This window comes from Miscanthus floridulus, unplaced genomic scaffold, assembly GCF_019320115.1.
Source record: "Miscanthus floridulus cultivar M001 unplaced genomic scaffold, ASM1932011v1 fs_575_1_2, whole genome shotgun sequence".
In the NCBI taxonomy this organism is placed as follows: domain Eukaryota; kingdom Viridiplantae; phylum Streptophyta; class Magnoliopsida; order Poales; family Poaceae; genus Miscanthus; species Miscanthus floridulus.
Genome location: NW_027096959.1, coordinates 1 through 17,811, shown reverse-complemented (window position 1 = coordinate 17,811; position 17,811 = coordinate 1). Strand labels below are relative to the sequence as shown.

Sequence of the window (17,811 nt, the reverse complement as noted above, 5' to 3'; positions counted from 1 at the left end):
CAGCTAGCTTAATTGCAATTGAGACACATTAATGTTAGCCATTTGCATAGAATAGAGTAGGGATAAGGGCATGTGAAAAGCTATATACTAATTGCAGTAAAGAAAAGCCAGATATTGAATCAGTAGAACATATAAGAATCATAATATTAGTACATTCTTCTCGGCGCTGTAGTAATCATAGAACATCTTCTCGGTGTTGTAATAAACCAGCAATGACAATCTTGACTGAATTTAATAACCAGCAGTGACTATCTTGATCGAATTTAATAAACCAACAGTATGAGTTTGATAGCTACTACTCCAAGGCCCTGCAAATGGTATTATGTCAAAGAAAGTTAACCTTCAAAACTAACAAATATGCATTAAGGGGGGAAATACAAAATCTCTCTGTTAAAACTGGCAAAAAAATAGTTTGAGACACATGTATATACATGCTTTAGAAATAGATTTTCTTTCACTTTGCTGGCAAACCAGTGCAGCTAATAAAAAAATAGATCTGCAAGGTCCCTAGCTCCAACATGGTTTGCATGGAAACAATGCAGTTATGCTAACAACAACACCTAGTAAGCATGACCTTCCAGCGCATACTGTAACAACCCAAAAATCCACACACCAAAAATTCCAACTGAATTTTTTTTGTTTAAAAACATATGTATTGTTAAGTGACATGTGTGGAACCCAAACCCTAGTTTTGCATTAGGTGCAACCCAACTAGGTTATATCATAAGCAGAGCATGATGCATTATCACATGTGTATTTGAAACTCCCATGAAATAGAATCTCGCATGCATCTTAATTCAATATGTGATTTGGATTTTATTGATTTATGTGATGAGTAAATAAACCCTCATAACAATTGTTAAATTCCTTGAATTAAATCAATATCCAGATTTTGGAAAAAAAAATTGCCTTAATAAAAACCACAACTATTTTTTGTATAACAAAAATAGTCAATAATATCCCTAATATATGGGAAAGGTAAAAACCACCATGTATGACCCTTGTAAACCACCATCAAGCTAATAAAACCTAAGACACTTTGACTAAACCTTGACTTAGTAACTAATTGCTGAAAACAGAAAATAGAAAAGCCTTCAAGAAATACCAGAAAATGGCAAAGGCCATTTCGGCCCAAACGGCCTGCCCAGCCCAACCGAGGGCCCCTCCTTCTCACTCCCCCGCATGCCAGCCAGAGCAGGCCAGCCCAACACCGTGGCCCAGCAGCACAGCGCAGCAGCTGCAGCCTTCCCCGCTCCAGGACAAACTGACGGGTGGGCCCTCGTCGTCAATCACACAGCAACAGGGTCTTCTTCCTCCCCACATCGACCTCTCCCTCGACCAGGAACCGACCGGAGCAGCAGGCATGGACCCGGGGTCACGCAAAGAGCATGACCCTGTCCCCTTGGCGTAGCGCTCATGTGACCCCCACAATAACTGCCCCGTGCCCGTGAGATGTCTGATGTGCATCGCGCATCACCGCCGCCTGATCAACCGCCATTGGAGAAGCTTGGAGCTTCGCCTATAAAAGGAGGAGCCTAGAACCCTAGCACCTCACCACACCTCGCCATCGCCGTGCGGTTCGCACCAACACACTAAGCCGTGGGACGAGAGGAGAAGGAGAGGCGTAGAGAAGGACGCCGCTGCCGGAGCAAGAAGGGAGGAGCCGCCGGCGTGGAAGACGACGAGTACCTCTGTCCCGGCTCGGCTCTGCTACATCGTCAACACTGCACCACCACCATCGCCTTTGAGCTCCCCGCGGTGAGCCATCTTGCTGAGACCACCTCCCTAGCCAAATGGAACGTGCACCACCATGATTGAAACCTTACTGAAGCTTTGAGCTCTGGCCTAGCCCAATTGGTTGGCTAGGGAGAGCGCCATGGCCACATTTGCCGAGACCCAGGACGCGCCATGCGCACTGCCATCAGCCAAAAGGAGGACCCCAGCCATGACGTTGTACATCGGAGCAGGAGCGCACATGCACGGGCACGCTCACCATGGCCGAGAGCACAACCATGGCAAGACCATCGCATCTTCTACATCGTGGTAAAGGCGACGTTGACACCCTGACTAGCTCCACCATGATGAGAGACACACCGCGCTCACCTTAGCCGAGGAAGAAGCCCACCGGAGCCCTGCGTTACCGCACCGCACCTCGTCGGAGCGCCACAGCCTCCGCTTTGCCCCCACCACCGTGGCCGGAGCCACTAGGAGCACCAGGAGCTCATTCAACACGCCCACCATGGCCGTAGAAGCACCGTGGAGCTCACACGCTCCTCCAACTAGGCTCTCGCTACCACTGCAGCCCTGTCCATGCACGCCGATGAACCCAAGCCGCCGTTCACCATGGCCGGAACCCTAGGAAGCCCCAGTCACCACCTTGACCCCACCACTGCACTCACCGAGGCTTGGTGACACTTTTGCCTACCTTAATCGCGCACCAGTACCGCCCGAGAGGCTCACCGGCGAGCTCACCGCTGGCGGGAGCGTCGGGGACAATGGGGAATTCTCCTTGCTTGGTTCACGTACGTGTGCACCTAGTCCTGGTGAACCAAATGGAGGAGAAGGATCGGTGGACCCGGACTACGTAGACCGTGTCTGCGATCTATGAACCAACACCGTGCAGTCCACCATGCACCGGATCGGTGGACCAGAGCCCAGTAGAGGCCTAGGGTCGTGACGTGGCTGCACCAATGCGTGCCACGTGGTGGGCCAAGCCTGGCCCAAATCCAGGTCCAACCAGCCCAGTCGAGGCCCGGCCTGTATTGACCATTGACCAGGGCCACATGTTAGTGACACCGCCATGCAGGACCCACTTGTCAAAGGATGAAACAGCCGAGATGACGTCATGCTGACGTCATGATAACGTCAGCTGCTGATGTCAGCAGCTCTGGCCCCACCTATCAGTGGCTGTGATCCGTTGACCGCTGACTCGCCCATTGACTTGACGTTGACTTTGACCGGACCCACATGTCAGTGACCCAAGAGCCCCTGGTCCCACCTGTCAGTAGCTGATGACATAGATGATGTCATGCTGATGTCATGATGACGTCAGCGGGACCCCACCTGTCTGTACCAGAACCGAGATGATGACATCATGCTGACGTCAGCGTGCCACGTGGACCAACAGGAGCATGACACGTGTCAGCACGATATTAATTCAGCCTTTTCCCATTTTAGAAATGATTTAAACTTTGGAAATTCATACGAACTCGGAAAAATATGAAACAGGACCAAAATTCATCTAAAAATCAAGCTCTACGCAATGGACCCATGTTTGTGTGCATTTGGCTCCTTTGAATTTTCATTGCTTCTTTGTGCTATTCTATAGACGTCGCTAACACGACTATAATGCGATCATTTGCAGACTCGGAGGAGAACCAGATGGATGAGGACCGAGAGTACCATGAGGAGTACGAAGATGACTACACTAAAGGTGCCACATCCCACCCAATCTCATAGCACCTATTACGCATGGCTAATATAGAACTGCTATTGCCTTACTTTATCGTTATTTTCACACTATGATAGGACTTGCATGGTAGTATGCTTTCTTGATGGCCTTTACCTTGACGCAACATTACCCCTGCTCACCCTGCTATTTGGCTAGTCACACACTCGCTGCTATATTTCACTGCTTATTATTTCTACTACGCTTATATATACTATATTGATGCGTGGTGGAAACTAGAGTTATCTGGACTTTGGGGAGAGTGCTGCGTGTGTGACTTGGGGTGTGTGGAGGGTGAGGGTTGTGTCGACCAAGTTGGAGTATACGACGAGCCTGGGGCAAGTCTTGCCGTGAGGTGCTACCTGGGCACCCCTGGAATGGATACCTGTGGTGGGTAAATGGTGATATGAGGTGGCCCTAGGTGTGAACCTATGATGGGAGGAGCCCGGGGTGGAGGTGCTATGGTGGCATGGTAAAACCCTAATGAAGACATTCTGGCTTGGTCATCTCTAAGGACTTACTAGTACTCAGATTCACTGGGAAGCCTTACGTACCACTCGCCCTATATGGTGCGGGACGACCAGACTACTTGGTAGGATATTGCCGCTACTGCTAGGTTGATAGCGGACAGTGCAAGGAGGTATGGGGCACGGAGGATTCCCCCCACACCCTTTCGAGACTTCATGGTGACCTTGTGGACTCGGCTCGTGACTCACAGTTTCAGCCACCCCAGACTAGACTTGGGGTGTACCAGGGCTGAATGGTAGAGTGGCATTATCCTAGGTAGCAAGCGGCCGAAATCAGCCCAGTTGACGACGGTCAGCGAAGAAGGCAGATCTTGTGGTTATGTAAAACCTCTGCAAAGTGTATGGTTGATTGATCAATACATATGCGGCTATAGACCTTTTCTGGGTTTCGCTTAAACTAGATAGCGAGATGAGTCTTTCTCTTCTTCCCCTGTGAGAGAGTGTCGGTCATAGCCAAGGGCTACAGGCCATGAGACAGTGCCAAGAGGGAGTTGGCCTGTCGACTGAGCGATGGTATGGTGGTGGTATGGTGATGATATGGAGATGGTGGTATATCGATCTCAGGATCGAAACCTGGCTTTGGACAGAAAAAGGGGGTCGAATGTGTGTGAGAATGGTGTTAAAAACTTGACCAACTACTATTATATACTTGATATGCTAATACATAGGAAACCCCAGCCTTATAGGTTCCTTTTGATTATATCCAACTTGTATCCAATTTCCACAAAGCATTGCTCATAGGGTGGGAGTGGTCAGTACAAATCGTACTGATAAACTTTGGCACACAGGTTCTGCTGAGGAGTATAGCTCTGAGGAGTTTAACAGTTGAGGGGTTTGTTCCTACGCTCGAGTTTTGGTGATCTTATCTCCAAGCTGTTCTGGATGAATGCTACCTTTGATTCCGCCAATGCGGCAATGTAATAATTTATGTAATTCCGCACTTTATGTACTATGATATTATCGTTGTATGGATGTGGTATTCGACTGAAATTTGGGTAATATGATCTACAACGGTCATAATACACTTCGACTCTGTGGATTTCCCTTCACGAAAATCAGGTCGCTTCACATACAACCATAGGCAAACTCTGAGCGTGTCTAAACTTATCCAGTCTAGGGATTCAGCATGTATGAGATGCAAGAATTCAAGATAAAACTTATTCTTCTTTTTTTGCACTTTAGTAAGGTTCCATGTCGGCAGTTGGAAAATATGATTATAAGAGAAAAACCAAAGTAGCTAATTAAGCATTGACTCTGATGGCACTTGTGCACGTAGGCAATGAAGATGTTTGGTTTGTTGGGCATTGCATTGAAAACTGTAGTGATCGATTATACAGGAATAAAGCATTGAACAATGCAAGTGAATTGTTAAATGGAAAGAGAACTTATTAGGACACAAAACTGACTTATTAAGACACAAAACTAGCAATCACTTTAACCATATTTGGGTTCACAGCAATGACCTTGCAAACAAAGCTTCAATGGATCGGAACTCCAATGCCAAGCAACTTACCAGTGTGGGGAGCTCGACTGGCTGCCTGCCGTTCTTGCGGGCTTGGGGAGTTGTTCAGGGGAGTCGAACAACACCATTGCTAGAGCAGTGCACCAGTGCTAAACCAAGAGCATAGATTGGCGATTTGTAGCAAGACGCGTTGAATCGGGTAGGGATCTCACCAAGGGGCAGCAATGGCGGCGGCACTGATCGATGGGAGCAATGTCCAGTAGATCTAGTATTGTAGACATTTATTTATGAATTCTAGTTTCTACAAGTGCAGGAATGAATATCATTCGTTATTTCATTATTTGCAGAAAAGACAAATTGACACAAAGAAGTGCAACTGACCCCTTTTATAAAGACTCATAGTATATCCGTTATAGTGGTTGTAAACTGCAACAGATAGCACCTGCAGGTTTACAAGGCTACATCAGTGCATCGCTCCCAACTAATTCAAAACTACAAAGCTATTGTCAGTATACGAGCAAAACAATAAAAGAAGGATTTCCAAATGTATTAGAGAGATGGAAAACAACATATCACGTGAAGAAAAAACAACACATCTTCAATTAGAGTGCTGGACATTTTTTCTAGCATGCAGAAAGGAGTGGAACTGTACAATCGATGAACTATTTTTTTCAATATAATTCAAGGGTGCAAGCAAAATCTATTTCAAATTAATAGTTATCTGGAAAACATATTCTATAAGAAACCATTTTATACCATATATTGTAGTAGGTGTTTGAAAATAGAGCCTCCACCAACAGTTGACACGCAATGGTGCAATCGAAGCTCGCAATTCTTGTCCCCTGTGGTGCAAAAATTATGAATAACTTACGATGCATTGAACATAGAGAGCAGAGTCAGCTAACAGAGCAGAGTTGCCCAATCAAGATAAAAAATAAGTCGCATTTCAATTAAAAAACAAAGGCTCCACCATTTCCAGTATCAGCAATAGGAAAAGACTGCATTATAGGACCTTCACAAAATTCACATTTAGCTGTTCACTTCAGGTCAAAAATTTTCTTCCCAACAAGTAAAGTAGTCATGTGCCATAATCAGTATTTATTAGGAAGCTAGGGCACTAGAAACATAGGTTATAATTAGCTAAATATTTTAAGCATTGTGGTTAATTTAATTTGCAACCACTATACATAAATTTGGACACGTAGGGGTAGTTTCCCTGTTGTCCACCAACACCTAGGATCACATCAAGAGGAGGCTGTAATATAAGCATTAAAAAGAACCTTGCTACAAGATAATGTAGAGATTGCATCATCGCTACTAACACACATTCAATCTTTAAGCTATTATCATGACTAATGGTAACCTCATATTACTATGTACAGAGCATACACCAAATCTCCACATTTAAATAAAATATCTAAAACACCATCAGAATACTTTGATTGCATTATAAGGAAATAAGCTACATATGAAAAACAACTTTCCAGCGCAAAAGAGACAAATCGCCTTTGTTTACAGAAGAGAAAAATGATCAACGTTAAAGGTAAACAAAAGGGACCAAACAATAGGTTCGTGGCAGAAAAAACTACTTAAATGGTTCCCTTCTATAGAAAAAATGCATCATCCAATCAACAAACATGCAAATGACATTAGGAAAAGGCTAATAACATATTCTACTTACTCCTGGACCAACTAAATATAGAATCAAAGGCAAGGACATAGGTTTGTAGATATTTAATACGCAGAACAAAACACATGGAGGGTTGAGCTCTGATGGGGAAATTTTGCATGCATGAAAAATAGATTTCAGTGTGCAGGATACATGAGGCTGCAAGTCGGTTTAGTAAACACCAAAAAAAGCAAAACAAACCTAAGTGGAATTTCATCGAACATGTTGCCTATAAAGTAGACGCGTATCACAGAGATTGGGAAACGAAGCAACAACAAATTAATAATTTGCACCATAGAGAGTTCGAGCTTGTTAGATGTCTCCTCATCAATCTGACACCCAACTCCTCGTCAATCTGACACGCAGAACCCAAAGCAGCCCTCACATGAGACGTTGTAGATGTTCTTTTTCACCCAAAACCCATCTCAATGACCAACTTGAGCAACCTGACGCGTATCAAAGATCTCTCCACAACATGCATAACCACATCCACCAACGTACCTGCCCTCGCATCTATCCTTCTAGTATTCCATCTCTCTGGGGAGGGGATCGGAGTATCAGGAGAACAATATGGAAGTGAAACAGGAATCGAGAAGTGCTGACCTTAGCAGTTAAGGTCTCAATGTAGATCGAGATCCATGGAGCGCAGAGGAGGTGGATTGGGGCCGGACAATGGATGCATCATAGTCGTCGTCCACGACGGGTGTGGACGTCAGTTGCGGTAGCGGTTCAGCGATCGAGGGGCAGGGCAGTCATGGCGCATCAAAGGTCTCCTGCGGCGTCCGACTTGGCGAGGTGCCGGTGCAGGCGCGGAGGATGGTGGAGAGGCGGCGGCGACCTCCGTGTATCGTTGCGTCTCGCTGTCCTAGAAGATGAGCAGAACGCAACGTGGTGCACGAGGGCCGAGGGCAGGGAGGGAGAGGCGGCGTCGGCGATGCGCGTGTGCGAGCGTGATTGGAGTTGGCTCGCAGGAGTGGATGGAGCGTGGATGGATCGCGGGATTGGGGCGAGCGGGCATCACGTTCCCACCTGCCAGCGCCTTCCATATGTGCTCGCGGGATCGCACGGGGAGAAGAGGGGCGCCTTCCTTCGACGTCGCCCAATGTACGACGCCTTCCTTCCTTCGCCGCGGTATCGTATCGCATGGGGCGTCTTCCTTCCACGTCGCCGCGGTATCGTATCGCACCGGGAGAGGTAGACCCAAAATAAATATCACACTAAAAAATATCTACGCTTTATTCTTATTAATCCAAAGGGATATATCCAAAATTCAAGTAGTCCACGGTCGACAGCACTAGAGGGGAGCCCGGCTGAACTCTAGTACACTCTACCTGCAATCCTGCAGCAGCACCTGTAGAGTGGAGACCGACCATGGTCGTATCACGTCAGCCGTCACGCTCCCTGTAGCCTAATCTCTCTGCCGTGCCTGGGCAGTGGGCACGGACGCACGTGGTGTCTGCCTTTCTTTCTCCGGTTTCCTCTGCCTTTCCCTAGCTTGCCTAAAGATGGCAATGGTCTACGGGTATTTGATTAGTTAGGAAACTAGCATGTGATCATATTTTTATTTATGGGTATCTAAATAGATAAGAATTTATCCTCGACGAGTATAACGAGTACGGGAACGTTCTCTGTTTATCCGTCTCCGTTACCCGTTGAAGAACCTGACTATTTGAGCTATCATACGAGTATTATGCCCAAAAAAGCTTAATATAGGTATTTTGACCTAAATCTGAACAATCATATATATAATCTGTGTGTTTTAGGAACCCTAGTTCAATTTTTTCTCACCATCTCCGCCGGCAGCACAAGCATACCTGCCTCACGAGCGCTTGTGCCCCTCGCTTCCTCAATTTAGTCTCTCTGCCACCTTTGCTCGTCCTCCTCGCAACCTCGCTCCTTCTCCTCGGCATCTCCGAGACTCCGACACTTATACCCGGGTGAGAAAAAAACGTCTCCGATTGCAAAGCTGCGACCCCAAGTGTCCTTGTTTATCGGGTATGCAGTACCCGTCCGGTATCTGTTACCCGACCGATGCCCGACGGGTATGGGGACGTGCAAGAATCTATACCCAGGACAGTTAACGGAAACGGGGACAGGATGAATTCTCCGTAGCGGAGAAGAGAACGTTCCGACGATACCCGACGGGTATATTCTGTTGCCATCCTTAAGCTTGCCCCGGCTCGCATGCATGCCCCTGGGTGCTGCGTGGCGCGCCGGATGAGTGCACGACCTGGTGGCGCCTGTCAGTCAGTCTCCGTCGCCGGCGCTCGCACGGCACAAGCACAAGCTTTTCGCTGATGCTGCCTGCCGATCGACCGATTCCGTGACGATTTTTGACCCTGACGATGATAATATTGATTCAAAACCGATCTTTGCAGTAATGGCTGGTCAACTTACTCTATTAAAAGTCAGGCACATCAATTAATCCGGTACGAAAAAACTTGTATGGTAGTAGGGGTACTAAGACTAACAGACACAAGCGAGTGACCCAATATGCAAGAGCAACTTGCTGCTCGCCGTCGTGCGGCGTGTTCGCTGGTTGGTTTCTGGGTTGGTTTGGGCTGGCTGATGCTGGTCTGTAGTGAGAGAAAAATACTGTTGGTTGGTTGAATAAGTCTAGCTGAAACCAACAAGCGAACAGGGTGCACCAACAAACCAACACTCGTCCCCCGGGCCCTGGCCGTGGTCGGCTCGGCGCGCCGTGCGCTGGCCTGGTGGGCGACTGGCATCGCGGCGTGGTCGTCGATCGCGCAATTAGTCATGCAATTACTCCCTCCATACCCAATTGATTGTCGTTCTGGAGCTAGACACGGAGATTACCCTAAAATTTGCTCCATATCCATAGAATGTTTGGACACATGCAATGAATATTAAATATAGACTAAAAAATAGCTAATTACACAGTTTGCGACTAATTTGCGAAACGAATCTTTTAAGCCTAATTAGCCTATGATGCGATAATGTGGTGCTACAGTAACACATAGGCTAATGACTGATTAATTAGGCTTAATAAATTCGTCTCGCTGATTACAGACAAATTCTGTAATTTATTTATTTTATTAGTATCCGAACACCCCATACGATATCCCCTTTACGCTCTAGATTTAGACAAGCCCTAAGGTAAAAGCAAAAAGATGAAAAGAGCCCTATGAGTAGTACGCATGGCAGTGATCTCTCTCCTCAGTTGTTCTGGAGTCATTCACAAAGGGCAGAATAGCTATTTTGGTCCCTCAACTATTACTCGTGGCTTAATTCATCCCTAAACTTTTAAAACGGCCGTTTAGGTCCTCAAACTTTAGTTTTAGGCTCAATTTCATGCTATAACTAATGAAGATATCGTCTCAGTCCTCAAACTTGCAATTTATGCTCAATTTCATCCATAAACTATCAAAGTGCATTTAACATTTTATTTCTAACTCAATTTTATCTATTTAAAAAGAAAACTTTATATTTTAGGCACAATTTCATCCATGAATTATCAAAATGATAGATATGCTATTGTTTCAATATATCCATGTATTCTTAAAGAATAAATAATGTTTGATGTAACTGTAATTGCTCCCACAAATATCATTTAGTCGGATATATTCCCTCCGTCCAACAAAGAACGCAATTCTAGCAGTGTCACGTTTTAGTATCTTGAATTTGACCAATTATGGATAAAAATGAATCACTATTTATGATATCAAATATATATCATTAATTAATTACGAAATGTATTTTCATAATAAATTGATTTGGAGCCATAAATATGAGTACTATTCACTAAAAACTTGATCAAATATGAACTACTTTTATTAGCACGCAACCCGTAGTTGTATTTTTTTCTGGACGAAGAGAGTATATAAATGGTACTATTATAAGGTAACATTAAAAATATGAGTTTGGAATTATTAATGGCCACAAAAGAGTTTTTGGATGAATATTATTTTTCTATCTCTAATCACAGGTGGTGTTGGAGTTAACCATAGACAAAGTTGAGTTAAAAATAAAAATTTAAAGAACAAAATACACTTTGATAGATTATAAATGAAATTGAGCCCATAATGCAAAGTTTGAGGACTAAAATAATCATTTTAATAGTTCTAGGATGAAATTGAGCCATAATACAAAGTTTGAGGCCATAATGGAAAGTTTAAAAATTTAGGAACGAAACTGAGCTTCGAGTAATAGTTGAGATAAAAAATGGCTATTCTGCCTTCACAAAGACCAATCACGTTGCTGAGGAGGTGGAATGGGGTGATAGGATTAAAGCTGCAGGGCTAGCTCGTAGGTGTTGGACCAGCCTAAACGACACTTGTTCGGGATATGGTTCCAACTCCAGAACAACGGTCAATTCGGGAGAGACGGAGTGCATTACAGTGAGACAAGTAGAAAACGCGACGAACACGACCGAAAAAAAATATTTGATGCATACTCAGGGCCTGGGAGGGGCTACTACTAGCTCCGCCTCCTCTACCGCTACAGTGCTGTGGTGGAGCCGGGAGGAACCTCAAAACTGCAGCTCCTCTGGCTCCTCTCTTGCCTGTGCCGGAGCCAGAGCCCTCTTTTTGTCCGCTACAGCAGTCTTCAGTATCGCACAGTGCGCAACAGTGAACTAGGAGCCAGAGCCAGAGCGTGCAAGAGCGCAAACAAATGGGGCCTCAGTCCGTATTCCCTTCGCTAGCTAAAAAGACGAAATCGACGACTTGACCGGCGGTGACAGATGACATCATCATTATACTGGGGTGTTCGGCTGACCAGTTCTTCTCAATTTATTCTATCTCATAAAATACTATTGAATCCTTCGAAATCATAAAAAAAAAACAGCTAAAAAGCTGATCAGCCGATCATTCATCATCAGATATATATATATATATAATAATAATCTCCGCTCCGACCAAGTGTGTGCTTTCTTTTGGTCTCTTTCCGTTGACGCGGTAATCCAGGTCAAGCCGCCGTGCGTGTGGGCCAAGAACCGGCGCTTCGATTGATTCCATTCCATGCACGATGATGCTCTGGCTTTACTTTATTCTTCTCCACTTCATGTATCGATGCCGGTGGCTTGTGTGGCCATGCATGCATACGGCCTAGTCGTGTTATTCGCCGTGGAAAACAGGCCCTTCTCTTGTTCTTGCCCTCGGCAAAATGGCACCGTCGCAATCCACCTTGACCCGTTACGTTGCAGCTAGCAGCGCGCACTTCCTTCCACTATTACCGTTTCGTCACTGTTTCCCAGCTACTTTCCTTGACTAATTCTTCTCTTCCAGCTCTTAATGGGTGCCCTGAATATTGTGATCAACGTACACTATTGCCGTGTTCTTCCCGCCCTGTGTTAGTGGGAAGGGAACAAGAGAGGGGATTTATTATCAGATAAGCACCCAGCTAGCTAGTGCTGTAGTAGATGCCACACCACCAGTACCATAGATAGCGCACACAGTTTGTCGGCTTACTCCGGCTTCTTTTTTTTTATCGAAACATTCTTTTTCTCTCACAATAATTCAACTAAAACAATATTTTTCAGCTAGTTTCGACCAAAATTCTGCCAGCCGAACATAGCTTATGCCGCAAAAAGCATATCGGTCGTGCACCATGCCATCATTTGATCTTGATCGCACCGCCCGCGTGGGCTGCGTGCCAGACGACCACCACACCACTTTCTAGCGAATCTGCCGCAGCTGAACGCGAGGGAATTGAAGAAGTCACGGTCGGACAGCGGGTCGAGGAAGTGCGCTGCGCTTTACAACTGCGTGGCACTCACTAATACGGCATCTTATCTCAGTTTCAGACTGAAAATTCAGTGCTTGTACCATATACAGTCAAAAAGGAGCTACTAAAATGCAAAGCACTACAACTAACTGTAACTGGCTGTCTAGTGAGCAGAGCTTCCATAAAAAGGTATTTAGAGGCATTGCAAATCGGTTCACAGGGCAAACTCAGCTAAATGAAAGTATTGAGGACAGTATTAGTTGGCGATGGACAGCGGACGGTGAATACACAACCAAGAGTGCCTACCGTATCCAAATTGAAGGAACTTTTAGCAAAATGAAGCTCATGCCGATTTGGAAAGCAAAGGCAGAACCCAAATGACGTTTTTTTTGCTTGGACTTTACTGCATAAGAAGATCCTTACCGCTAACAATTTAATCAAACGGAATTAGCCCAATGACCCGATTTGCAAGCTTTGCGGGACAGACAATGAGACGCCGACACATTTGTGCAAAGATTGCACCTTCGCTAATGAAGTGTGGTCCATTTTAAAGCGGCGGTTGGGTCTATCTGCGATTGACACAGTAGGAATGGCAGGGTCGCTTCACAAATATTGGTGAAAGTGTCGAGCAAAGTTCGATAAAAGACATCGGAACAACATTATGATTTATTTTTGGGGGAGAATTAGATTCGTACCATCGAAAGATCCTGACTTTGGAAAAATACCATCAAAAGATTCAGCTTTAGAGAAATAGCATTGAAAGGTTGCTCCGTTGTTGATTTCTACCATTCCGTTAACTTTCCGTTAATTTGTTCTACTTGCTCATAACCATGTGTACTGCGAATAACACATGGTTAGTGAGCTTTCATTTAGCGGAGTCCTGTTCGCCATCCTGTTGCATATTCTTTGGAAGGATATGTTTGGAGGCGTAGAGCAAAAAAAAAAAAAAAAAAAAAAAAAACTTGAGCCACTTGCATGCGTTTCTGGTATAACAGTCTGGAGTTGTTATCTGGCTGGACAATGATTTCCCTTAAGCTATGCTAACGATTATCATTTCAATTTTAAAGCACTATCAGCACTAAGGGCTTGATTGGTTTGCGACTAAAATTTATCATACTAAAGATTTGGTAAGACAAAGTTAGATAAAAAATTTTGCAATAGATTTGGCAAGCCAATGTGAGGAATTAATAAGTTTTAGTAGCAAACCAAACAATATAGCTAAAATCATGACTTGCCAAATCTTTAATATGATATAATTTGGAAAACAACTCATCAAGCCCTGAGGCCTGACAAATGACCAAAAGACAACTGCAAGGAAAAGTCAGGACAAGACACAAAACCGTGGCGTACTGTTACTTAAAATTTGAAAAAGGACCCTACGGGCCACTACTCCCCGCTCGTTGTGGCTGACGCAGCGCGTGCTCACGAGCGTGTCACTGAGCAGTGGCCCCATCCTCAGTGCGCCACCTTCCTCGAGTACAGACAGGTGGGGCCAGTGTTTGAACGCGGCGGTGCCTACGGCTGCTATATATGCTTGCCTACCGAAAAAAACAAGAGGCCGTTTCCATTTCGTTTCAGTGAGTGCTATTGCAGGCTGCTGCAACAGCTTCTCCTCCAGTTCCCGTGCGCCGCGGGAAGGTCCTGGAAGCTTCGGAGATGGGGAGGAGTAGACGCCACGAACACGAAGGAGCAGAACGGGGTAGAGGTGCTGGAGGGGTGGCCGCCGCCGCTGCCTTCGCCGCGCTGCTGCTGGGCTGCGTCGTCATGGCCCTTGTCGGCGGCGCCGCCGCCGCGCAGGGCCCCCGGCTCCCCTCCGACTACAAAACCCTCAGCGGTAAGGCACCCCAGCCTTCCTTCATTCTCTACAGCTTCCTCGACGCGTGCCGTGCCGTCCTGCCCGCACCTGCAGTACTCTGCTTCGCTTCGTGCATTCGTTCGTAGGAGCCGTGTGCATGCTATTGCTTCCGCGGGTCGGTAGCTGCTGGCAAACCCAATTGGGGCCTTCTTGGGGATGCCTGTTCTAGAGTTTCAGAGTTTCGCTGACGAGCGCAGGGAGTTCTGTTCTCTGTCTCTCTAAGACACTAGTAACATCTGGTTATTGCTTCTGGAAATTCCAGAATTCAGTTTCGGTTCTTCTCTGACAAGTGGAGTGATTGCCGCTGAGTTGCTATACTTCAGTTGCCTAAATTCTAAGATGATTTCAGACAACAGTCTAATACAACCAACTAGTACAATTAAAAGGACAACTCACTCATAAGAGACAATTCACAATTGTTTTCTTTAGTCAAACAACGATAGAATTAACTAGTCTGAATAACACTAAACAAGTTAGGCACCTGAAATATAAAATATAGGAGAAGCGCAAAACTAATTGAGCGATGATCTGAGCAGATATACAGTCTCTAACGGGACACGGCAACAGCAATCATGACCGTTTGTTCTTCCTGCAGGTGCCGCTCCACTTGTGATCGCCAAAGGCGGGTTCTCAGGAGTGTTTCCAGATTCCAGCCAAGACGCCTACTCTCTCGCCAAGGACGCCAGCGCGCCTGGCACAGCTATGTGGTGCGACGTCCAGCTGACAAAGGACGGTGTTGGGGTCTGCCTCCGGGACATAAACATGAACAACTGCACCACCGTCGGCCAAGCGTACCCCACCAGGAAGCGGGCCTACGTCATCGACGGTGTGCACAAGACTGGATGGTTTGTCTCGGACTTCACCATTAATGAGCTTCGGTCTGCAGTTTATCGTGAGTACAGCTCGCAATTTATGCCACTGCAAAGCAAAGCCTTTCGTTTACAGCGATGGGTGTTATATGTTAGTACGTACTAGTTTTACATTATGGACATCTTAAGTTGTTTGCATTGACATTATTTTTTAGTACTGTTTTTGTGTGTTGTTTGGTCAAAATCATTTCTACGGTCATGTGGGCTTACAAATTTATTCTAATGATGTGAGCTATTTTTCTTAACTGAATATCTACTATATTGAGCAGTAACGCAATCAATTTGGTCTCGCACTGAGAGATTCGACGCCATTTATCCTATCGTCAGTGTCACTGACTTTCAGTACCTTGTCAACTCGTCTGCTGTTTGGCTGAATGTCCAGGTTGAATTACTATTCTTGGAACTTAACCATAATTTATTTATTTTGTTGCTAGCTAGTGTTATGCTACACTCGAAAGCTAATTTCCTTTTTTTTTCTTCATATGTGTAGCATCCCATCTTCTACAAACAACATGGTTTGGACATGAGTAGATACATACTTTCAATCAAAAAGCTGGTATCCATGGACTATATCTCGTCACCTGAACTGGGCTTCCTCAAAAATATATCTGCAAGAGTTGGTCGCAAAACAAAGCTTGTGTATAGCTTTCTTGATAAAGCCCTATTAGATCACTCTATGAACCAAACATATGGTTCGCTGTTGAGTAACCTGACGTTTATTAAGTCTATTGCATCTGGCATAATGGCCCCTAAGGACTACATTTGGCAGGTGACAAATGATAACTATCTACTGCCGTCCACATCAATTGTCACAGATGCACACAAAGCAGGGCTGGAAATATATGCATCTGATTTTGCCAATGATAGAATTATTCCCTATAACTACAGCTACGATCCTTTGGCGGAATACCTAAACTTTATCAGTGATGGTGGCTTCTCTGTTGATGGTGTACTGTCAGACTACCCTATTACTGCATCAGAGGCAATTGGTAAGCTACTAAGTTTTGAATTACTACATGATAAGGATTCAACTACAATGTAGTTATCGGTTTTGACCTTCTTCCTATTATATTATCCTTTTAAGTACTTCCTCTGTTCTACTATAACAATATTTTGGACTTGCACATTTATTAAGTAAAGGCATAACATTACAGTCCTTCTATGGAACTTATGTTTTCTAACACGTCGGGTTAATAATAGAGTGTTTGTCCCCTAATCCCCCATTTAGTCTTAGTGTTCAAAGTGTTGACTGTCCAGTGATGAATATATTGAAATTGTAGAGTCTAATAACCTTACCACATTTTAAGATATGTTTGTGCCCACGCGAAATCTTAGTATGATATTTAGTTGTTTTTATGAAGAAGTAAGCAAATAAAGTTCATTGCTAATGCATTTGAATGTTCTCATCCGCAGGTTGTTTTGCTAATCTGAATTCAAATAAGACTGATCATGGTATGTTTCATATCGGAGTAAGGCCTACCTTAGTAATTGTATCATGATGGTTGGATATCTTCTATTTCAACTCAGTTTATTAATTATTTGTAGTGCTTCTTTACAGGGAAACCCTTAGTTATCTCGCATAATGGTGCTAGTGGAGACTATCCGGACTGTACAGACCTGGCCTACCATAGTGCCATTGATGATGGCGCAGATGTCATTGATTGTCCTGTTCAAGTGACAAGTGATGGAGTTCTTATGTGCATGAGTTCCATTAATCTGCTTGACACCACGAATGTTCAGAGAACACCTTTCGCCACTCCTTCTCTTGTTCCAGAAATTCAGTCTACACCAGGAATCTTCACATTCAACCTCACTTGGGCCAACATTACCAGTAGTGCTTTAAAACGTGAGTTTTCTTTTGTAGCATTGTCGATATAATTTTTACCATGTTGCTTTTTACTACCAAAAGTAAATGGAAAATAACATTACAAATACATGAATACCTCACAAAAGGCACAAACTCATAAGTATCCTTTTGACTGGCCCTTTATCTACAGCCAAGATATCTTCCCCAGTGAGTGATTATTATCTTGTAAGGAACCCAAGGTACGCAAATCAAGGGAAATTTCTGAAGTTATCTGACTTTCTTGCAATCGTAATGGATAGCGATTTGTCTGGTGCCATGATCATTATTGAGGTGATACCTTCACTCAAAGTTTTGCTTATTTTGATATGATCTCATAGAATTGAACTTTCCACCTGATTTTTGTCTCTCTATTATGACAATGTGATACCTGTCCGTTTCGTTCAAAAAAAGCACGACTATGTGATGTGCAAAAAAGTTCATCAGATA

The 17,811-nt window shown here is 44.7% G+C and overlaps 1 protein-coding gene across 2 annotated transcripts; it reads left to right on the top strand.

Annotated features, from left to right (window-relative positions):
• The first annotated feature begins 14,366 nt into the window (after positions 1-14,366).
• Positions 14,367-17,783, top strand: LOC136532310 (glycerophosphodiester phosphodiesterase GDPDL4-like). Of its 2 annotated transcripts, XM_066524916.1 has the most exons (7): positions 14,367-14,628; positions 15,245-15,541; positions 15,788-15,900; positions 16,009-16,507; positions 16,932-16,970; positions 17,077-17,364; positions 17,516-17,783. In XM_066524916.1, exons 1-7 carry the CDS (start codon positions 14,451-14,453, stop codon positions 17,692-17,694), a joined length of 1,593 nt encoding a protein of 530 aa, XP_066381013.1. In that variant the 5' UTR covers positions 14,367-14,450; the 3' UTR covers positions 17,695-17,783. The 2 variants fall into 2 exon arrangements, with proteins under 2 accessions (XP_066381013.1, XP_066381014.1); XM_066524917.1 differs by lacking the exon at positions 17,516-17,783 and having other exon boundaries at positions 16,932-16,987; positions 17,077-17,229.
• The last annotated feature ends 28 nt before the right edge of the window (positions 17,784-17,811 follow it).